The 22,751-nt window shown below is 41.3% G+C and overlaps 4 protein-coding genes across 5 annotated transcripts; 1 reads left to right on the top strand and 3 right to left on the bottom strand.

Annotated features, from left to right (window-relative positions):
• Nucleotides 1–1,376: 1,376 nt before the first annotated feature.
• On the top strand, nucleotides 1,377–3,732 carry LOC104424817 (transcription factor ILR3). The gene is made up of 5 exons (XM_010037315.3): nucleotides 1,377–1,670; nucleotides 2,408–2,473; nucleotides 2,728–2,805; nucleotides 2,886–3,048; nucleotides 3,196–3,732. Exons 1-5 carry the CDS (start codon nucleotides 1,531–1,533, stop codon nucleotides 3,460–3,462), a joined length of 714 nt encoding a protein of 237 aa, XP_010035617.2. The 5' UTR covers nucleotides 1,377–1,530; the 3' UTR covers nucleotides 3,463–3,732.
• A 429-nt stretch (nucleotides 3,733–4,161) lies between these two features.
• Nucleotides 4,162–5,013, bottom strand: LOC104424816 (uclacyanin 1-like). The gene is made up of 2 exons (XM_010037314.3): nucleotides 4,851–5,013; nucleotides 4,162–4,739 (listed from the first exon to the last, which is right to left on the bottom strand). The coding sequence occupies exons 1-2, from the start codon at nucleotides 5,011–5,013 to the stop codon at nucleotides 4,162–4,164; spliced, it is 741 nt and encodes a 246-aa protein (XP_010035616.2).
• A 3,202-nt stretch (nucleotides 5,014–8,215) lies between these two features.
• Nucleotides 8,216–11,191, bottom strand: LOC104427197 (cysteine-rich receptor-like protein kinase 19). The gene is made up of 6 exons (XM_039305052.1): nucleotides 10,497–11,191; nucleotides 9,831–10,005; nucleotides 9,540–9,750; nucleotides 9,064–9,301; nucleotides 8,698–8,839; nucleotides 8,216–8,601 (listed from the first exon to the last, which is right to left on the bottom strand). The coding sequence occupies exons 1-6, from the start codon at nucleotides 11,189–11,191 to the stop codon at nucleotides 8,257–8,259; spliced, it is 1,806 nt and encodes a 601-aa protein (XP_039160986.1). The 3' UTR covers nucleotides 8,216–8,256.
• A 4,275-nt stretch (nucleotides 11,192–15,466) lies between these two features.
• LOC104424815 (transcriptional repressor ILP1) lies at nucleotides 15,467–22,334 on the bottom strand. Of its 2 annotated transcripts, none has more exons than XM_039304836.1 (6): nucleotides 20,601–22,331; nucleotides 19,379–19,548; nucleotides 18,218–18,897; nucleotides 17,767–18,049; nucleotides 17,393–17,682; nucleotides 15,467–16,327 (listed from the first exon to the last, which is right to left on the bottom strand). In XM_039304836.1, exons 1-6 carry the CDS (start codon nucleotides 21,850–21,852, stop codon nucleotides 16,135–16,137), a joined length of 2,868 nt encoding a protein of 955 aa, XP_039160770.1. In that variant the 5' UTR covers nucleotides 21,853–22,331; the 3' UTR covers nucleotides 15,467–16,134. The 2 variants fall into 2 exon arrangements, with proteins under 2 accessions (XP_039160770.1, XP_039160771.1); XM_039304837.1 differs by having other exon boundaries at nucleotides 16,197–16,327; nucleotides 17,386–17,682; nucleotides 20,601–22,334.
• Nucleotides 22,335–22,751: the final 417 nt, after the last annotated feature.

Here is a 22,751-nt window from a genome sequence, read left to right as displayed (position 1 = left end):
ATGAATGGGGCATAATAATCTAGCATTGACAAGTCAATCATCGAATTGATCACTCTTTTTTTCTCATTATAAATGTATGTTTAGCCTAATTATCTATTTCTCGTGCGCGTGCGAATGAGCTTCCTCCTCGCATGAAAAAAAAAATGTGTTATAATTGAGGATTTATTTGCTTGCCAAGAGTTAACTCATGTGTTGCTCCAAAAGAGGAATAAATCGAGCATTTAAAAGCTTTATTATGGAGTTGTCCACATGTCCATACTTTCAAAAGGGTATGGCATGAATTCGTTAGGGGTGATTTTAGTTTTAGAGTTGATCGATTCATGATCTATGACTCCCGATTCCAAAAAGTTGGAATCAAGAATCGAGCCTGATTTAGATTCGGTTCCATATTTTACCCAATCCAATTATTCCTTTGTCTAAAAAAAAAAGAAATCAAACCTTTATAATGAAACATTACTATTGCATCATTTCATTACGAAAGCAAAAATTGGTCAAGTGGTCCTATCATCGTTTGTCTATGTTGAAGATCATGGTGTGATTCTCCATGTGTGCAAAAGTGATTTTTTTTTTTTTTAAATACTAGTTTCAAGCCCATTCAACACAAGATTCCACATAAAATAAGTGCTTTTGACGAGAATTGATATTCTTTAGAGCATACTTTAAATTGGACCCAATGCTCACTCACAACCATCATCATACTAAAAAGACAAAAGAGGTATAATTAATATAGTGAATAACTCTAAATTGGCAAATTACTTTTTTTACCACTAAAAACCTCAAATTAAAAACTTAAATTTGTATATTTGTAATAAATTTACCTATCACAAGTTTTCATTAAAATCTTAAATTGATACATTTGTGACAAAATCTCAAATTAATTTTCATCCAGCATTAAAGCAGGCGCGATATTGAGTTTTGTTGCAAACAATAACGTTAGTATCGATATGATGCTCTATTAATGGGTGGGGCAAGGAAGACGATAATGATCGGGCTTTCTCACCACTGTGACAAGCATGGCGGAGAGAGACGACCACCACCACCACCAGAGGCACGGTTTGGTATGGACTATGGGGCGACGATGGGGGCGGGAGGCGGCGGCCCGTCTGCGTCAGCGACCCGAAAGGCCGAGGAAGAGTGCCTGGTGACGAGATTTTGCTGGGGGTTCTGATTGGGTCGGGGCGCAGCACGTGCGAATACGACACGCGTGCGATTTCACGTGCGAGACAGCAGACGCGCTTGTAACGGCGAATCTGAACCCTTCGGAGACCGCGAGATGACGTCACTTGCGTGTGACGCTGGGTCTGCCATCACTGCCCACCATCCCTTCACTTTTTTTTTTTTTTTTTCTGCTGTCCCGCCGCCCATTAATAACCATCACCACCTATCGTCACTGCCTTTCCTTCCTCCCTTTTTTCTCTCTGCATTCAAGGACTTGGCCCGCATTGCATTCCAAGCTCCTGCTTTCCAAGTTCAACGCTTTCTTCTCTTCTTCTTCTTCTTCTTCTTCTTCTTCGTCTTCTTCTGGGTCGGATGGAGATCGACCCTGGTGATAACTCCAACTGGCTCGTCGACTACGGGCTCGCGGACGTCTCGGCCGGGGACGTCCTCCCCTCTGCTGGTGGGTTCGCCTGGTCCTCCCCGTCCTTCGACGTCTCCTCCTCCAATGCCAGGTGGGTCTCTCTCTCTCTTCGCCGTTTTCCGAGGTTTTTCGGTAGCCTGTGGCCTCCGGAGAGTGGGGACTTGTGGAAGTAGTTGATGTTGGCAAATTTCGTCCCGCCTCCTTGCTTGCAGAGGCAAGGAAAAGAATGGGTTTTGTTGGCTGCTTCGGTTTTGTGGAAAATTTGTTTGCCCTGCGAAGTCGCTAGGAAGGGCGGAAGGAGTATATGTTGAGTGAGAAGAATAGTTTGGTTGACTGGGAATCATGTGAGAGAGATTTAAATCAAGATGATTCCACAGGATTAGGATTGAGGCTCTTGTTTGTTCTGAGGCGAGACGAGTTAGCAATTCGGCACGCGTGTCATCTACAAATTGGGAAGTATTTGTGATGGCAAAGTTGCCATGCTTTGAGGAAACAGGATTCTTAGTAGTTATTTGCTAGAATTTCTTATGATTCTATCGGCTTTAATGAAATGAGGTAGATGTTAGAGCTCTTAGTGGCAGGCAGATAAAGTGGCCGTATTGGCTCGATGAGCCTTGAGCTAATACCAGAAATCCAATCTGCCATACTGGTCTCCTATCCATCGCCATCACAGATGGGTTAAAGGAAGTTACTTTGTGGTACTTCTGTAACTATAAGCAAGCAATGGATAGTAAAACGTCTCAATCATAGCTCGGTGTGCCGATCTTATTTTCCTCCACCCCCCCTTAATCCTTCTTGACATCTGGTTTCTTGTTTTACTGTTTTCAGCATTGAGGTTAACTGTGCATCTACTAGGGATTCAGAGAACCTCAAGGGCAAGAGCTGTCACAAAAGGTATGGGTTTTGTCTAGTCTACTGGATATAAACTAGCAACTGAGACGGTGTTAATTGCATAATTCTCAGTCAACCAGAGGTTGTTGACTTTTTAGACTTTAGCTACTCATGATTTTTCATTCATTTACCACAGTTTGTTTCATCCACAGCTTAATCCAGAGTAAATCAACTCCTCTAATATTCAGACAATTATTTGGTGACAGTGGGTTCATACCTTGTGGAAGAGACTGAAATTTATGCTAATGCTTCTGCAGACTGAAATCTGAATCATGCCTTTCATCTGGTTCCAAAGCATGCCGGGAGAAACTTCGAAGGGATAGGCTAAATGAAAGGCATGCCATTCTTACTTTCCTCTCTCTCTCTGTAATTTTTCTACCTAGCGGCTCTCACATTAAGCTGCCTCACTTTTAAGGTTCCTAGAATTGGGTTCTGTCCTGGAGCCTGGAAGGCCACCCAAGACGGACAAGTCTGCCATTTTAAGTGATGCTGTTGGCATGGTTACCCAGCTGCGTACTGAAGCGCAGAAACTCAAGGAGTCGAATGAGGAATTGCAAGAGAAAATAAAAGAATTGAAGGTGAGATTGGTTACTGCACTCATAAGTATTTTGCTGATCAGGCAGGGATGACCACTCTCTTGCTTACGCTTTGTGTTATGACACATTGTTCTTTTAAAAAAGTTAAGGTAGTGATAGCGCACTGATCATTGTACATTATATACCTAGGCTGAGAAGAATGAACTTCGCGATGAGAAACAGAGGCTAAAGGCTGATAAAGAAAAATTGGAGCAACAGCTGAAAGTCTCGAGCTTTCATCCAGTTTTTCCGCCTCATCCGTCTGTAGTGTCAACACCTTTTGCTGCTCAAGAGCGGGCAGGTGGCAACAAGTTGATGCCTTATATTGGTTTCCCTGGTGTGGCAATGTGGCAATTTATGCCACCTTCTACAGTTGACACGTCGCAGGATCACGTACTCCGTCCTCCTGTTGCTTAACCAGCAGACACAAATCATCTGGTAGTCTGTCTAACTAGGATTTGCGTGCCGATGTTTTTTGTTGTTTCTTGGACCTTCTACATTGGATTTCTTTCTTCTTCTTCTTCTTCTTTTTTTGGTTGGTACATTGGATTCCCACAGTGGAAAAAACTTGATAAGGTGGATGATCTGATTTGCGGACCGACATCGCAATTGTTGCTCATCCATTGTAATAGAGACGTGCTGTTGTCATGTAAAATGCAATAAAACAGCAAAATTCTCGTTGGAAGACTTCTAGTTTGTAGTTTCGGTTGGTCAGATTGAATTCTGGTGAACTGTTAGAAATTGTTCTTATTATAGCTTTTTCATCTCACGACTCTTGCATGGGGCAACTGAACTAGCACATCATGAAAAGGGCTAAGAAGCCTCCTCTACTTTTCTTAGGGGCAAGCGATTCATCGTGCGGTGTGGCTGTTCTTATGCCTTGATTCATAATAATTACACCGACCTAGCCAGCATGCTTTTTGCATTTCCCTCAATTGATATGGTTCTCTTCTCGAATAAAATCCTTGAAAAGTTTGTCCAATTTCTGATTCAACAACTGATAGCATAGACTCGTTAATCACTAAGAATTTTCTTGCCAACGGTACATCGAAGCACAGAAAGATAAAAATCACTAGAGGAGTGCACCACACAATTCTCCATGGTCAACATGTAGCTTTAAGATGCCTTCTGGGCAATAAGTAACACGCTGAGAAAGCTCAATACCACAGCTAGAGTGGTGGGAAAACCGCCCTTTTTAGCCGACGAGGTTGTCGATTCTGCTGAAGCCAGGCTCGGGGGAGTGATCAAAACCCCGGGTGACACTGCAGGAGTTGATTTTGATGTAGGGGTCATCAACGGCGAAGATGCTTCTGGAGCCGAAGGCAAAGGATCGACCGGCGAAGATGCCTCTGGAGCCAAAGACAAAGGATCGACCGGTGAAGATGCTTCTGGAGCTGAAGGCAAAACTGGATCGGCCCCTGTAGCAGGTGATGGGGTTGAGACAGGTCCTAGAGGAGGCAAAGTGGCAGGAGATTGAGATGGAGCCGAGGAAGCCGTCAGCGTGTTAATTTGGAGCTTCATTCCAGCAGCACAATGTCCAGGTGAACTGCAAATGAAGTATCTTTTCCCAGGAGATGTAAGAGGGATGACTGTGGATCCACTCGTGTAAGTTTGGATAGCACTAGTCGCTTGGCAGGAGTCATAGTCTGCCTTGGTAACTTCGGATACGTCATGGCCGGGTGAGTATTGAAAAACTGAAAACAGCAGTAAGATGATTGAATTATCTGATAATATAAACGCTCGGATGATCTTATGTCACTACAAAGTTGAATTACATCAAGACGTGTGAAATGGATGCAACTTACTCAGGTTGTCTCCTACTAAGAACGTCTGAGATGATGCCCAAGTAGCCTGATCAGTGTTCGTGTCCCAACCACCGTTTAGACCTCCAACCACGTAATTGGTTGCCACGGCTAAATCAAGAAGCAGGGTTGCAAACAGGAGGGACATCAGAAAGGTTCTTGGCATGCCCATCTTGAACTGCAAGAAGAGCGAAATGGCGAAGCAGCTGAAGCGAACCGATTAGGACAGAAGGTGGAAGAATGTTGCGAATATCGGAAGAGTTGATTTCAGTTTGGCCTAGCAATTCATCTATATATAGAACGGAAAAGAGATCTTTCAAGCGATCTAATGGAACAGAAGATACTACTGCACTGTATCTCAATATGTTGGAGTAGGTTTGAGTATCATGCAGGGACAGGTTGTTTCCAAATAAATATCTTCATACTGTTTCCATCTTGATTAATCTTTAAGTTCCTTTTTTTTTTGTAATCTTTTAAGGCGTTACGAAGCTGAGCGGGGGATTTTTGCAAATAATGTTTCTCAGAAACTCTGATAGTTTCAATTTAAAAGAATTTTTTTAGGGTTCTTGCGAGTTGCGTTCGGTGACTGTATTTCTGGAAGTGCTAGTATTGATAATTCTACTCTTTCTGAATAAAAATGTAAAAATCAAGAACCAAACAAGGAGTAGTTCCTGGCATCCATGTGAAGTAGGAGCTCTGCCTTGGGAAGTATACCTAATCCAGCTTCTAACCCACTATTGGCATCAAATCGCAACATTCTACAGCTACCAAAACAGGAGGCACAGCGACGGATGTCACAAAAGAGTAGGTTCCGTCGTCGCCGACTTGTTTTTGTAACGGAAGTTGTTGGAACACTTGGCACCTGCTCTTGCTTAAGTCCATGGCTTATTGACACCGCGGACATGCTAAAAGAATATAGAAATTTCACAGGTCATGACCAACCGAATTAGGAATTGAGCTGGATTCAGCTTGATATGTTTTATACAGGCTTGCGATCCGAAATGAATCAAGTCGATAAATTTCTTGAACGAGGTTGGCGGTAATATTGGAGGTTCAGTACTTGACTCAAGCTCGATCGAGTTTTTAAGGACGCGCATGACAAAATTTCTGGAACAAAAATCAATTTCTATTATATGGACGAGTTTTTGAGTAAAGAAACGCGTTTGATAACAATTCAAAATTTATATTTCTAAAATAAAAATTCATTTAATAACAGAATAAAATTTTTATTTCTAGGAGCAACAACGACCGACATCCGGTGGCCGGAGTCCGACTTTCGGTGACCGGTGTTTGGTGTCCGGTGACCCGCGGCGGGCGGCCAAAGTCTGAAGTCCAACATTCGGCGTCCAGCGCCAAGTCCGGTGACCAGCGATGGGTAGCCAAAGTTCAGAGTCTAACACTGGAGTCCGATGACCAGTAGCCGGCGTCCAACGTCCGAATTCGACATCTAATGTCCAACATCCAAAGTCCGGCGACAAGAGGCCGGCGGGCAAGTGGCCAATGGCCGAAGTCCAATGGTAGGTGGCAAGCGGCCGACATCCAGTGACCGATGGCGAGCAACGGACGGTCGCTGACGAACATTCGATGGTTGGTGGTGAGCCTCCGACATCCAATGATTGGCAATGAGCGACCAATGACCAATGAGAGTTCAACATCCGACAACTGGCGGTTGGCAATGAGCTGCCAGAGTGTGGTGGCCGATGACCGACATTCGGTGGCGGCGATCGGCGACGGGCAGCCGAGGCCAATGGCGGGTGGGCAAAGAATCGACAACAAGCGTCCGGCATCCCACGAGCGGCAAGTGGGCAACATGCGGTAATGAGAGTGAACGATGAAATTTTTTTTTTTTGATTTCTCAAAGCTAAAATTTTAACTTTTAATTTTACCTCAAATCTATTTATGAAATAAAAATCTATTCAAAAATAGAAAAATAAAATTACAAAAATAGAAAAATAAAATTACATTTCTAAAAGATTTTGTTCCAAACCCCGTTCCGAGAACAAAAAAACAAAGAAATAAAAAAACAAAAATTTTGTAATGCGCACTCTAACTCTCCAAGTTTGAGATCAACTTGACAAATTCTTGTTGTGGTCAAGCTCATTTCGGCTTAACTCCATGGCTGAGAACTATTTTTCCCCATTATAATTATATTTAAAGCTCGGATTGAACTCGAGTACTCAAAAAAATCTTCAGAAGTATATAATGCATAGGTCATTAACATTTGTGCTCAGGAACTATAATCAGAATCGACAAATTGAACTAATTGACTGATATTAGGCAGCCATAGTCAAGAATAAACAAGTTGGAAGTCGACTGAATTTGACACCTGAGGTACATGAACTCAAGCGACTAGCTAGCATCATTTGCACCCTTTATTTATGTGCACCCATAGAAATTATCTAATCAATTTTAAACCTATCATACAAGTGTCAATTCAATCATAAATTTTTTTGTGAAATTTCATTGTAATATTTTTGGTTAATTTTTGTCAAAAATTGCCAACATGGTGATGTGCAGAAGTTTATGACTAAATCTGTAAAATTGAAAAGTTTAAGACTAAATTGACTTTGGTACAATATATTTAGGACTGATTAGTTAATTTTTCCCGGTGCAAGCCTATGCCAGACAACTTATAAATACACTTCACATGTCTGAAATACTAACTTGGTGGCATCCAGAATCTTTCTGCGGTTTCCACTTCTCATATCATTGGGTTCATTTTTTTCTCAAGATTTTTGAGTTCTGACAGCTTTCCAGTCATCCGTAGTAGTAAAATTTCAGATGTATCGTCAAACCCTCTCAGAGCTCAAATCACTAAACCCAGCTTGTACGATTGAGGAGACAGAGTACGTGTAGCAAGAGGTTATATTAAACTGGGATTTCGTAAACCCCAGCGCCCGAAAAATACATCAAAGAAAGAGTGGCCGGCGAGCATTTATGGAGGAGCGAGGAAGCCGATGTTCAAGTTCTGATTAAAAATCTTACTCTAGAAGAGTTAGAAGCAGTCGCTGCTGTGGATATAAGTATTTTGATCGTGCTAGATTATGAATGAAAAAAGTCCGTGACTAGCTCTGAACATTTCACAATAGTAGACAAACTTCTAATTACCCCTTCTTGGCCTGTCATCATTTTATATTAAGAAACGAAGGAAATCATCTGATCAAACAATCTGAAATTTATTTAGTAAGACAATGAACTCCTCGGAAGGCAGTACTGTTACTAGTCAATCGCACTGTATGCAAATCAGCAACCGCTTGGTTTTCGAAACCAGTGTTATTTTACACGAGCGAGGCTTAGAGTAGCTTGCCAGATCTGAAAGAACCAAGGAAAAAAAGGCATAAAAGGATAATCTAACATAAATGGTCGACGACACCTTGCATTTGGCACTAGGACTCTTCTTCTTGGATCCCTAGCGTGGACACAATTCACTAATTGTAACCTCATTTACAGATCCTTGCAGAGATGAAGTTTTGAGCTGATCACTTGAAGATCCATTGGAATATCCCTTGGCTGAGCCTGGTTCCTCTTTCTCCATGGGGACATAAAAGGCTGGTCTTGCAGGCGCTGGAGAAGAGATTGTGTAACTGCTGAGCATCATGATCACCTCGGACATCGAAGGTCTATCAGCAGGACCATCTTGAACGCACATCAAGCCAATCTGGATGCACTTCAGGACTTCGTACCTTGGGAACTGATCACCTATGGTTGGATCTAGGAGCTCCAAAGCCGTCCCATTGGCCCAATGTTGCCATGCCTGCAACAACTTGCACAAGTAGATATAATTTCCAAGCCAACATACTAATGCAACTTTGCATTTTGCAGAACGAAGGCAATGCTGCGAAACACATACATGGCTTTGAAGATTAGCTAGATTGTTGGAACTCCAGTTCTTTTGACCTGTCACAATCTCCAGTACCAGGATACTGAAGCTATAGACATCGGATTTAGTGGAGAAGTGTCCATGCTGAATGTATTCTGGAGCCATGTATCCACTTCACACAACAAACAAAGAGCAAGAAATCAATTAAGAGAACAATGTCAAGGCTGTATATAAATCACTTTCAAGATCTTACACATTACCACACTGTGTCTGTGCTTGTGCGTGCATGCAGAGTTGTGCCATTGTATTTTTGTGTGTAATTAGAGAAGCTATATTCCTTGCTTCTAGAAATAGTGTCAAATTGATAGTTAATCATAAACAGAACTCAAGACTTACTATGTTCCTGCAACGCGCAGTGTGTTGCCTTGGGTCTGACTTCCAGAGAATAACTTGGCCAAACCAAAATCAGCGATTTTGGGATTCATTTCCTCATCTAAGAGTATGTTGCTGGCTTTCAAGTCACGATGAATGATCCTCAGCTGAGAATCCTGATGCAGATAAAGTAGGCCGCGCACAATTCCAACTATGATTCTGTAACGTCTCTCCCATTCCAAGCTAAACCTTTTGATCTGATCTACATCCGCATCCAAACACAGATTGAGCACAATGTCACTTAAAAAGGAGAGAACAGTGCATATGAAGTTGCTTTCCTATCCCCTGAAGGTTATGATAAGGAACGGCAAAACTATGACGCTTGGGTGATGTGGGGCATTTCAAGACTTAGTTAAGATGAATTCAGGAAAGAGACGATGGTGCTCAATCACATAATAAGCTTTCACACAATATGAATTTACGTGAAAAGTGTTCATTACCAAATAGAATTTTGTCCAAGCTCCCATTGGGCAAGAATTCATAGACAAGAAGTTTTTCGTCTTCTTCCAAGCAGAAGCCTAACAGCCTCACCAGGTTCCGATGCAGCAGCTTGGCAACCAGCAAGACTTCTGTTTTTAGCTCTTGTAGCCCTTGTGCTGAGCTACTTGATAGCCTTTTCACTGCTATTTCTCGTCCATTAGACAATGTCCCCTAGTATTTTACTCGTATTGAGTCAATTCGTGCACACAAAATTAACATTATAAATTGGTTGAGCATCAGCAGATGAGTACCTTGTAAACAGAACCAAAACCACCCTTGCCGAGCTTGTATTCCTCGGAGAAGTTTCTTGTTGCTTCCTTCAGTTTCCTTAAACTGATCAGCAGCGATTCCTTGCTTCTAATGCTCTCATCATGATTGTGACCACCATCTGATTTGCAAGAAACCAGAATGGTTTCTCTTAGATAACTTTAAAAGGATATTTGACAGAGAACTACTGCAGTTTTACATCTTCATGACTAGAATACAATAAATTAAAGAGAGGCATCAAGTTTCTTGAGGCGATGTAGCATTGATAACTTGAAAGCTAAAGAATCCATTACCGAGTACTTTTTTGTGGGCCTTTCGCCAAAAGCAGCAACTGAAGATTATCATTAGTACTACTGCTGCAGCAGCAACAGGAAGGACCACAAAAATAATGGCTCTTTTCTTCTTACTTCCTGCAAGGTAAGACACACCTTCCTGATGTCTTAAATTACCCATAAAGCAATTGAGCTGAACGTTATTTAATTTACAGATTTTACTGACTAACTATTCATTGCAAAAGAAAATCATTACCGTTGCTCGAGGGACTTGTAGAATTAGTTGTTGAATTAGACCCAGGTGGCAAAGGATATTGAGAAGAAAGAGGAGGCGGTGACGGTGCTGGTGTAGGTGAATATGTCAAAGATAATGGCTACATCTCATACCGGAGATCACAACTCAGAGATAATATCCTAGAACCTTCGTTTAAGTTGCACCCTGTTAACATGTATGTGATGATATCTCGCAAGCAGTTCGAGCAGCCTTTAACTTCCAAAGTAGGTGTGCACTGCACCATAGCATATATCGTTTTGGAATCCATATAAGCAGAGCTGTTTACCAATCTGGAAGGACTCAATATGACCGAGGATGAAAGGTTTAATATTAAGCTGAGCAAAACACTCTGAAAAAGAGCAGGTTGGCTCGCCTTCACAACATTACAATATCCAATTTTGGAAGAACTGTCAGCAGTTGAGAAGAAGTTCTGATTTGAATATTTAAGCGAACAATTTTCAAGCAAGATGAAAGCTTCTTTCTGGCTGGGACAAAGTTGGCGCATCTTCCCGACTGCGGTTTCAACACAGGTTTGGCACTCTTCCTTACTTACATAAGCTCTGCACCGTGTTAGGCCATATGCATTGTTAGGATCCTGACCGAAACTGCTGGTGGCGAAGCCGCTTATTGAAGCATTGGCAACTAGAGAAGCCAGAGTAAGATTCAAATTGACTGGAAAGATGCTGCCAGAAGTGAAGTTGATTGCAGAATTGCAAGAGGTTATATTTTGAAGCTGGCATTTTGTAAAAGAGAACACTTGAGTAAGACATAAAAGAAAGGTTAACTGAAGAGAATCCATTGCGATGTTCTGCTTTACAGAGACAGGAAGAGGGAGTGGGAATATTGGAAGTCTTTAAAAGCAGCAAGAGAGTTTGAAGCAGTCGCCATGGCAGGTATAACAGGCTAATGGGTTTGAAGTTTGTGATAATGCCCCACTCCCCACATTTTACAAAAAAAAAAAAAAAACAGAAGCTTTCGATACAACCGTTTATCGGCCTTTGCTCATTTTAAAATGATAAGCAAACAAATGATCTGACCATACAATCTGAACAAGCTGAAATTCATCCATCAAGACAGCAACGTATTCCTTAAAAGTAATGAAGGGTGATCATCGTCAAATACGTTATATGTGAGGCTGACTACTACATTTTCCAAACAGAATTCCACTGAATGTCTGTAAAACATCTTGCTAGCAAATGAATCAACAATATAATAGTTTATATTTCGAGGAAGACTGGCATCACAGGTCCTAGCCATTTCCCCAATTAAGGACAAAACTTGCAGGAAAGAGTCCTGGTGTAATGCTGTTTGGCCGGCCTAATTTTATATTTGTTGAGTCTTTTTTTCTTCAAGTAACTTGATTGGCTTCGACACATAAGGATGAATAGTCTGTGTCAAAGAAGCATTAATTTGACCATCTATTCATTGTTTAGATTTACCTGAAAGCTACCATTGCTCAGTATAATGCACCTCGAATCCTTGGTGCATTAGATCTCCGGAAAAAGTGGCACATTGTAGTTTAAAATCTAGAAGGAGTAACAAATCGGGACAGGTTCAGCGAACGAAGCAAGTTCTTCAGTTGCTTGAGCCAAGATGAAGTTAAGGTTTGGCAACTCAAACCGGGTCAGAGTCGGATGAAATTGTCTTGGAATATTCCTAGTAGCAGAGATAGAATAGGAATGGCTAATGAAAGAAAGGCACATCTGAGATTCTTAGTTTGCACCATAAAAATATATATTAGAGTGAGTGTTAAAAACATGAGTTTGAGCCTAAAGTTAAAATCGGAATTTTGGAAATTAAAATAAAATAAAAGAATCAGAGACTAAGTGACGGAGATTGATTTCCTAATATGCATCGGAGTCTGCTGCTACTGATGTTGGAAAGTCCAGCATGGTCTTTAAATTCGACATTGATTGGGTTCCAAGAAAGAGATTGACTAAGTTTCGGAGATTGACTTTCCTAATATCTTTCTTATTTTGACTCGGCGCCGGACCAACCCGGGATTTCCCTCAGGCGGTGGATATATATATTGCTTAAAAGTTATTGGCTTAGATGTGGCTTGGTTGAAGAAAGAAAGGGCATAAATGCAAGCCGCGGTTGTTGATGTGAGCCGTGAAGCGCCGTGCATATGGAGTGCTTGAAAGTAAGCCTGTTGCTCTTGACCGTACAATTGCATCAAGAACTTTTAAGTGTTGAAGTCGATTAAATCTTATGATAAGATTTGCGTATATAATTTCTTTGTGATGTTAAAGAGAATATTTTGCAAGGACTTAAGAGGCTTAACACTGAGTGAGTTATTTGGTGTAATTAGAACTTGGAAAACAATGAGAATGTTAAGTGACTCGAGTGTGATCGTAATCTTTATAATAAAATTCGTTGCTACTCTCTTTATGGATATGTAGCCATTCCGTAGACATATAGAGCTTCTTGCAGGTTTGAGGCATGCACTTTACTTTAATCTCCCGTGTGGATGCAATCTCTAACCTCAAAATCATTTAGAAACCTTGCGCTGATGTAACTTTTTTTTTCATCCGTTTTAGACGCACCACAACTGTTCTTTGCTGACCCTGGACCAGGATTCTTCTAAGGGACATTAAAGGTTGGCCTTGTGAGAGTTGGAGGTGCTGAAGTGACATTGAGCATCATAATCACCTTAGACATTGAAGCTCTATTAGCAGCACACTCTTGAGCGGATAGCAATCCGATGAATTTCAGGACTTCATCTCTTGGCCATTCGTCGCCCAAGGTTGAATCTATTATTTTCTAGGTTGTTCCGTTGTTCCAATGATTCCACACCTATGACAAGTAGAACAGGTTAAATGCACTGAAATGTTGACAAAAAACTAGAATTTCAGGAGGTGGGTGCTGGAAACGTTTACATGGCTTGGAAGATCTATTGCATTGCTGGAACTTGAGTTTTTTTGGCCAGTCAGAATCTCCAACACAAGAATGCCAAAGCTATAGACGTCAGATTTTGGGGGAGAAATGTCCATTCTGAACATATTCTAGTGCCATATATCCACTTCATGCTGATGATACAAGAATCGAGTAATCAGTTTGAGCGATGTGAACATAAGATCATATCAGTAATTCTAGACATGCAAATACAGATGTGAAAATAGATGTCCAAAACATCAACTAAGCTGGCATTAAACAGGAAGTGGGAAAAGAATACGAATTTATAGAGAAAATTTCGATGACTAATGTCTCACAGTTTATTCAAAGTTTCTAGTAGCTTGGTTCTAACTTTCCTATAAAATTGGTTGACAATCATACTGGAATTCTTGACTTACTATGTCCCCATAATCCGAACCGAGTAACCATGGGTCCTGCCTCCAGAAGATCATCTTGGCAACCCAAAATCAGAGATTTTGGGATTCATGTCCTTGTCCAACAAAATATTGCTGGCTTTCAAATCCTGATGGACGACCCTTAGCTGAGAATCTTCATGGAGATAAACTAGGCCTCAAGCACTTCCAACAATTATTTTGTACCATCTCTCCCATTCTAAATCAAAGCGTTTGCACGGATCTGCACCGAGCTCTTCCCTTTTATTGTATGTGTTAAAACCCAATACGGAGCAGGAACTCCAGCTCCTGATGTTAACTACAAGAAGAACATAGAATATGGAAATTCCCAGGTCATAACCAACCGAATTAGGAAATGAGCTGAATTCAGCCTGATATGTTTTTATATGGGGTTGTAATCGAAATGAATCAAATCAATAAATTTCTTGAACCGGGTCTGGCTTTTGTATTGAGGGTTTGATACTTGACTCAAGCTTGATCAAGTTTAACTCTCCAAGTTAAAGATCAACTTGATAAAGTCTTGTTGGTGGCAAGCTCATTTCAGCTTAACTCTACGGCCGAGAACTATTTTTGCCCCTATAACTGTACTTAAAGCTCGGGTTGAACTCGAGTACTTAAAACTTGAAAAAATCTTCAGAAGTATATAATGCATAGGTTAGTAACATTTGTGTTCAGGAACCATAATAGAATGGACAAATTGAACTAGTTGACTGCGATATCCAGCAGCCACAGTCAAGTATAAGCAAGTCGGAACTTGACTAGATTTGACACCTAAGGTACATGATTTGCACCCCTTATTTCCATACAAGCAGAAAAATTATCCAATTAGTTCTAAACATATTTGTTTACGGATACCAATTTAGTCATAAATCTTTGCGTGAAACTATAGTGCAGTATTTTTGGCTAATTTTTGCCGGAAGTCACTAACACAATGACTTGCAAAGGTTTATGACAAATATGTCAAAATTGAAAAGTTTAGAATCGATTAAGTAATTTTTACTAGTGCAAGCCTATGCTGGACAACTTGGTAAACACACTTCACATGTCTAATTTAATAACTTGGTGGCTTCCACACTCTTTCTGCGTTTTCTACTGCTTATGTCACTGGCTTCATTCGTTTCTCAAGAATTTCAGTTCTGACAGCTTTCCTGTTATCCGTAGTAGTAAACGTTTACTCGATATTAATTAACTTACTGTTCGATGTAAATTTCTGAGGGTGCTAGGTTAATGGACATATAATCTTAGCTTTTCAATATTTTTACCGACGTACGATTGCTTTCCCATATCATAGACAGAGGATAGCTAAATTGCCACGCTATTAGCTTGTCTCACGTGGTCGTGAACTAGGAACCGTCGAAAGTTCTCACATGCGACATATGACTATTGTTTCTGAGTACGTTTGAGAAGTTCATAAATTAGATTGTTAATGCTAAAAGAATATTACATCCATCCCCACTTACTATGTGTTCTAGAATTCTTTCATTATCACCAACCACACCTTAAATTGTACAATGTGTATCAAAATAGAGGCCCCGAAAAATATACAATTCGAGTCACTAAGCCGTATGCATCACTATACCAGATGACAAGATTCAAGTGGCTTTCTACACACGCAAGCAACCACATACACATGCAAACAAATCGTGGCAATTCTGGATTATACATGTCTTGATTATTACCTAGAGTTCCCCGGACGATAAAGATGACAACGGAAGCAATGACGAAGGGAAGAACAAAGAAGGATGAAAGCCAGCCTTTTGAACATATGATTCAAACGATTCATGTTACTTGGAAACAACTATTTACAGCAAAAATGCGGACTTTTACAGTGGGCGTTTCTCCTGAAATAGAGTCAAAAATGTCTTCAACGATCAGGTCCGCCTTCCGAGGCATGTTATTTGATGTAAGCCCAAAAAACAACAATTGGAACGAGATGGTGAAGTGGATACGTGATGGACACTATCTCGTCCTCCAAAAATATGAGCATGATGGGGTCTCAGTAGCTACCTTAACAAGAAAGAAACTTATGAATTCGTGAGAATAAACCAGTTGCCACCAACAAAATTTTACAACACTGCCACCGTAAAGGACTAAAAGGCCTGCCTTCTCTGCAAATGTCCATTGGGCCAAAAGGGCATATGATGCAAATGAAAGATTGGAATGGAGCCTGGATTTAAATGTAGGTATATACATATAGAGAGAGAGAGAGAGAGAGAGTTCCTCAGGAGTCATAACGTGCCACCTTTAGTAGTGAGATCAAAGCACTTGAGATTCATGGCTGTTCTTTTCGTCCATATGCATGGTTATATCATCTCATTCTCTGGGGCACAATTATGAGTCTATTGATGGCATATTACCCTGTAATTGTGCTTTGTCATCATGTCTCTGAACTAGGTGTCACACCGCTCAGAATTAGCTGGCACAAGACGCTGTCTCACAATGCCTCTTTGAGATGGAAGGTTCTGACTATTTCCCGAGCATTATCGTACTCATTCAGCTCAACCAGCATCCTCTTTATCCTTCGGGCAAGCCCACTGGTCTCCCCCTCAGTCACACCAAACATGTGCTTTTTGTGCAGATTCTTTCCCAGTGAAAGCACATAATTAACCAGGGGCTGGAGCTCGTGACTGCATGATGTACTCGCATTAGCATTTGATACATAAAAAAATGAAAGACCACTAGTCCTGCTTCACCAAATCATGCAAATGTAACAATAGATCTTGCTAATCCCTTCTGCCTTGCTATATAATCATTACAATCTTGTTGAAGATCAATATGCAATCCAATCTGATTCTGATTCTGATTACGTCAGCCCAAGACTACCAAAAAGGAGAAGACTGCAATATCAAGTGGCAAGTGACTCATTACCGGAGACACTTACACTGGCCAATCTCTCTTATGAGATTACTCTTGCATCATCATGAACTCTGCTCTCTCTCCATAACACCAGAGTACAGGAGGAGGCACCAATATGACTTAACATTTAAAGAGTGGAGGACATACGATTCTGAAATTAATACTGTGTTCACTTTTCAACATCAACCGCAAAACCTACAAAAGCATAGCTAGCAGGGGACAGCATGGAAAATTGATTACATGAAGAAGATGGTTCCCATAACCAAAGCCAGACCCTTATTATTGCAGGATGTCACCCATTAAGTTCCCTAGAAAATGAATAACCAAACAAAACCCATATGGAGCAGTCAAAGATCAGACCCAACTAAAGAAAAGATGCATACAAAACGAATCCAAGAAGAAGACTGCTATTAGGAAAGATAATAAGAAACCAACGCAGAGATGACAATTTTTTATTTTAATTATTCTTATGGTCAGTGAAAGATCAAATTACTCAATTGCCCCGGACATCTAGAAATCAGACACTCCAATGCACTTTTAAGCACAGAATAAAAAAGAAACCTTGTGTTCTTATGAGCCACGAGAGACAAGAACTAGAATAGAGTCAAGATCAAAGAATTACCAAATAAATAACCCTCTGAGTAAATGAATAATGTATTTAGGAATGAAACTAAAATCAACTTGTACTACCACAGTCACCAGAAAACAAATCGTAAACATAAACAAACAGAATCACTTATGCTATATTAACAATATTATGCACCGCTAGCAAATGCAAAATTAGTAACTCAGATTGAAGTTAGTCATAGGTCTCCTACAAAGAACTTATTCATCACCTGCGATCACCAGACACACTCTGACCAGCCCAAAGACCAGATAAAGATGCAATGATCCGTTCGGTTCTTGTCACCGCGTCATGAATATCTGATCTGATGCTCCGAACATGAGGCAAGATTTTCCCGCCTAAAAGCTCATCAAGAGCAAGCTTCTCCAAAACTGGTAATGCCAGGATTTCTTTCCACAGACATATGTTCCTTAACAGACGGACAGACACGCCAAAGCGGTATGCTGCCAGCCGTGCAGCACCTGGCACTGCCTTCATTACTAGAGGGCTCCAAGTTGGCACCTGTGGATGGGACATCAAAGAATTCATATTAAAAATCTACGAGCCGTATGCATGTATCAAAATAAACCATTCAACAACACATACGGTAAGTTTTGCAACAGCATCTGCCAAGTGAGTATGGACTGCAACTAACAATTCAGCCAGACCCTCACTGGAAGCTGGAACATAATTTGTGACCAAAGTTGTGGCAGCCACAGCATGCTTCGTCTCTCTCGTACTAAGCAGGTCCCAGGAATGGGCTATTTCATGATGCAAAATGGGAAGTGCAACCTTCTCTACCAATCCCGGAACAAGATTAGAATCAGCATCATCAGGGGCAAAATCGCTTCCATCTTGTGGCAGACCATAATCAAACAGCAATGAATGCCTGAAAAGGTGAAAATAAGCTTTAGCCTGAGTTTGCCACTGAGCGTCAATACATAATTAAATGCAACTTCCAAAGAAACTACAAGACAGGTTAAACATTCAAGCTATCCAGAGATATCTCACTTCCACATGACTACAAATATTAGCAAAAGGTAAGATAATACTTTACCATCTCATCTCAAAGAAATCAGAATCCTCGTGTAATGGGTCCCACTTCAAAAGTTCCAGCCGAACATATGGAGAGAAGATATTGGGAACACTAAGTGACATGTAGACATCACGGTAGCTCGAAGAATAGTCTCTTTTCCATTTTTCAAACCGCTGTTTAACCTCCAAGAGCTGGGCATATTCCTCGGCAGTGTCATCAAATATTTGATCAGCGGTTTGAAGCAATAAATCTCTATTTGACTTGTATGCTCTACTCTCACTATCACTCTCATCAGTGCTAGATTCTCCCTCTATTTTCTGATGAGGAGCGTCCAACTCCATTGATGATGATCTCTTGGAATCAAATCGAGCTTTCCTCCGTTGACGGGCCTCAGCCCTCCGTGTCATATCCATTCGTTTCTGCAAGTTCATATCTCTACCAAACTCATCCAACTTTACTGGCACATTATTTTGTTCTCTCATTGCAGCGACCGCAGCCTGGCCTGCGCTTGTTGCAGCAGCTATTGTTGCCACACTGCTATCACCTTTTTTGAATACCAGCATGGCTGCATTAACAGCTACTTCTATTTCCACCATTTCATCATCATTATCAGCCAATCTTCTTTCCAATATAGTCGCAGCACGTTCTTCATTTAATTTCTGCATCTGTTCCTCAAGTTCCTCAATATAAGGAGCTTTATCCTAGAAGAGTGAAGATATATGCTCTCGGTAAGTAACCAACTGGGGCAACACATTACAGCTATAAATTCATGAAGTAATGCACCATTGCAAGCACAAGAACTCGATTTGTAAGAAGAAACAGCAAAACAGTCATACTATTGTGCCCATGTACTTCATTATAGTATAATAGATGTAATCGAATCTGAACTAATTTGCAGCACAAGCCATCACTTCCCCATCCTCCAAAAGAATTCCTAAGCAAATTGACCTTTTTCCTAACTTCTCGCAAAAAGTTGTAAAAGAATGCCATCCCTACTAACATTTATCCATGTCTGTGTATCTATGACTACTGGTGCAACATGTGTGCATGCAGGTGTGCTTTTTTTCTTTTATGGGGTGGGCATGTGCGTGTGTGAGAGAGAGAAACCATTCCCATGGATCAAAGGATATTACAAAGATGGTAAAAGTATATTCATAAAAGAAATACAAAATAAAGCCATACCTGCAAGAACTTACATATAACAGAAATATATTCATGAAGCTTTTGCATAAAGATGTACTTCTCACCAGAAGCAGATAGGGACTTCTCAAGTGTAGTAATATTCAACAATGAGGAAGACAAATTCTCATCAGTCTTTGCCAAAGATGACATGGTTTTGCTATGTGATTCCTGACAGAAAGCAAAAGAATCATATACATATTTTAGGTTCTCCAACTTGAAGGAGAAAAGTGTTTTCTTCATACATCAGGTCAACTAACGGATTGTCTCCAGTGAGAAGAAGGGAACCACTAGCCTGGTTTAACATTATTGGAAGAAAAGGGAACCTTCATACTGACAAATCTTGAAAAGACGGGGATTCCAAACATTTGCAAAACCATGTAGCAAGCAAAACATAGAAACAAGATCTACAATGGCATAAGAAGTGATTCTCCCTCTCAGCAGGCAAACATTTCAATCCATGCTATTAAAAGAAAAGAAGAAAGGTCTGGTATCAGCCTCAATAACAATCGGCAATCCTGATTCAACATACACATGCCATTTCAGTGCCTGGATCAAAGTCCAATACTTGACCAGATTCATCCAAAATACTGCACTAACCAAGTGCAACATAGCAAAAGGCAGTTCACCTATAATCCCAAGCCTTTACAATTAAGGAAAGCAAACCAATGTGGGTTTCTAGAGGATAAAAAAAATGACCACGTGATGTGCCTATGCTCCACTCAAGGCAGCGATTATCTGTATAAACATTAAGGAGTAGTGGCTATGACAACATTATTTTGATTTCCCAACCCAAGAAGCTATATCAGCCTACCCTCATGAGATGCAGTTAAAGATCCCCTTTTTAGTATATCACATAACAAGAAGCTCACACAAGAGTCGTATTCTCAGATTAAAGCTCACACTCTGGACCAACTAACGCAAAAACTGATTCTATCAAACAACCTGATTCCAAACTTTCCATCAGACTAAATCTTAAAAAACAACATCCGTTCAATTTACCTTTGGAATCCTTAAGTCACTCTACTCAAAGTAAACATATATCTTTCAACAAGGCCCCACATCAAGATAATCAATCAATCGACAGACCTTACTAAGACCCCACTCTGTACTAAAATTCATTTTCCATTTCATCCTACAATGCAATTATGCAAAGATAACGCTAACTATTCACACAAGCATGTAGTAAAACCACAGCGCTGGAAACAAAACAAAACAGATTACCTCAGCCTCCTTGCATTATCGGACAAAGCCTTCATAGCAAGTTCAGCCTGCTGTGGAATCGACATATCATCCAACCCCTGCCCAGCAACCATTGCCCCTCCTATGCTTGGAGGAGGAGGAGCAGCTACCCCAATGCTTGGTGCAGGACCATAACCAGCTGCAGAGGCTGTATATGCATACTTCTGTGGCTGCTGCACATTAGGCACTACAGGAACAGCACTAATGTTACTAGTGCTGGTTACTCCCCTGGTAGTTCCATCATCCAATCTCTTCCCTAATCCCTTCCTAAACTGCTCCTCTTCCCATATTTTTTCCTCCTCGTCTTCATCATCCTCAAGCTCAGTCCCTTTTCTCAACGGCGCATCCACCGCCTTATCATCGAAACTCTCAAAAACACCCTTCTTTCCACCCTCAATCTTCTCTCCGAACATGGCGATCCGCCCCTGAAACTCCGGCTCCTCATCGCTCAAACCCTCAGCCGCACCGTGATTACTCCCTCCATCAAGTGAAATATAGTCCGGTGCAGCTGCCCCTGATTGCCGCAGTCGTTCTCTCTTTGCCCTTATTGCATTTATCATCGCCTGATCGGGAAACGACGACCCAGACGAATCCTGCCCCTTCGCGATTCCAATCGCAGCCAACCGTCTCTCTGCATCATCTCTATACAAACCTTCCCTTTTCTCATCCAACACCTTTCCCTTTTCACCCTCTTCCTCATCAGAGCTCAATTCATCCACTTGCTTCAATGTTTGTTCAACAGCATTGGGTTTCACGAGACCCTTCCAAACAATGACGGGTTCGGGTTTAGGGTCGGGCTTGGACTCCGATGCCGCAGCATAGCGAGAGCTGCTTGATGAAGCGAGGGTCCTCGTGTTCTTTTGAAGCTCCCGCAGGGCTTCTCTAGTGTAAGTGCCAGCTTGAGGAAGGACATTCGAAGGCAAAGGAGTGGCGGGCACTTGGCGGTCCTTGAGGGAAGATATTCTGTGAGAAGAAGAGGAGGACAAAGGTTTGCTGGGGCGAGAAGAGGGTTTGGAGCGAGAGCGAGGCTGGGTTTCGTCGTTGCCTTCATCGTCAGCGAAGCTGAGAAGCTTCGGGGCTTGGGGTTTCTTAGGTTTCGGAGCAACTCTGGCGACTGCGGCGGTGGATTTTGATGGGATCTTCGTGGCCGTGGCAGCAGCTCCGTGCGATTCGCCGTCATCGTCTTCATCGTCGCCGGCACGGCGGCGGAAGTTTTTGGCTCGGGAGGAGCTCATGGCGGTAGAGATCGGCTAGTGGTTTGCGACAGATTTTGGGAAGGAGCAGAAGGAAATCCGAACTGGGTAACCAAGATACTTGTCCCCAGAAGATATTCTTGCCAACCCATAATCAGAGATTTTGGGATTCATGTCCTTGTCCAACAAATTATTGCTGCTTTCAAATCTCCATGGACAACCCTTAGCTGAGAATATTCATGGAGATAAACTAGGCCTCGAGCACTTTCCAACGATTATTTTGTACCGTCTCTCCCATTCTAAATCAAAGCGTTTGCATGGATCTGCATCGAGCTCTTCCCTGTTCTTGTATGTTTTAAAACCCAATATGGAGCAGGAACTCCAGCTCCTGATGTTAACTACAAGAAGAACACAGAATATAGAAATTCCCAGGTCATAAACAACCGAATTAGGATATGTTTCTTGAACCGGGTCTGGCTTTTACATTGGGGGGGTTCGATACTTGACTCAAGCTCGATCGAGTTTAACTCTCCAAGTTAAAGATCAACTTGATAAAAAGTCTTGTTGGGGGCAAGCTCATTTCGGCTTTAACCCTACGGCCGAGAACTAATTTTTGCCCCTATAACTGTAGTTAAAGCTCGGATTGAACTTGAGTACTTAAAACTCAAAAAAAAAATCTTCAGAAGTATATAATGCATAGGTTAGTAACATTTGTGTTTAGGAACTACGGTCGAGTATAAGCAAGTCCGAACTTAACAAAATTTGACACCCGAGATACATGATTTGCCCCCTTTATTTCAATACAAGTGGAAAAATTATTCAATCAGTTATAAACCTATTATACAGGAAACTATAATGTAGTATTTTTGACTAATTTTTGCCCGAAGTCACTGACGCAGTGACTTGCAAAGATTTATGACAAAATTGTCAAAATTAAAAAG

This window comes from Eucalyptus grandis, chromosome 11 (genome assembly GCF_016545825.1).
Source record: "Eucalyptus grandis isolate ANBG69807.140 chromosome 11, ASM1654582v1, whole genome shotgun sequence".
NCBI lineage: Eukaryota > Viridiplantae > Streptophyta > Magnoliopsida > Myrtales > Myrtaceae > Eucalyptus > Eucalyptus grandis.
This window is presented reverse-complemented; position numbering and strand designations above follow the sequence as displayed.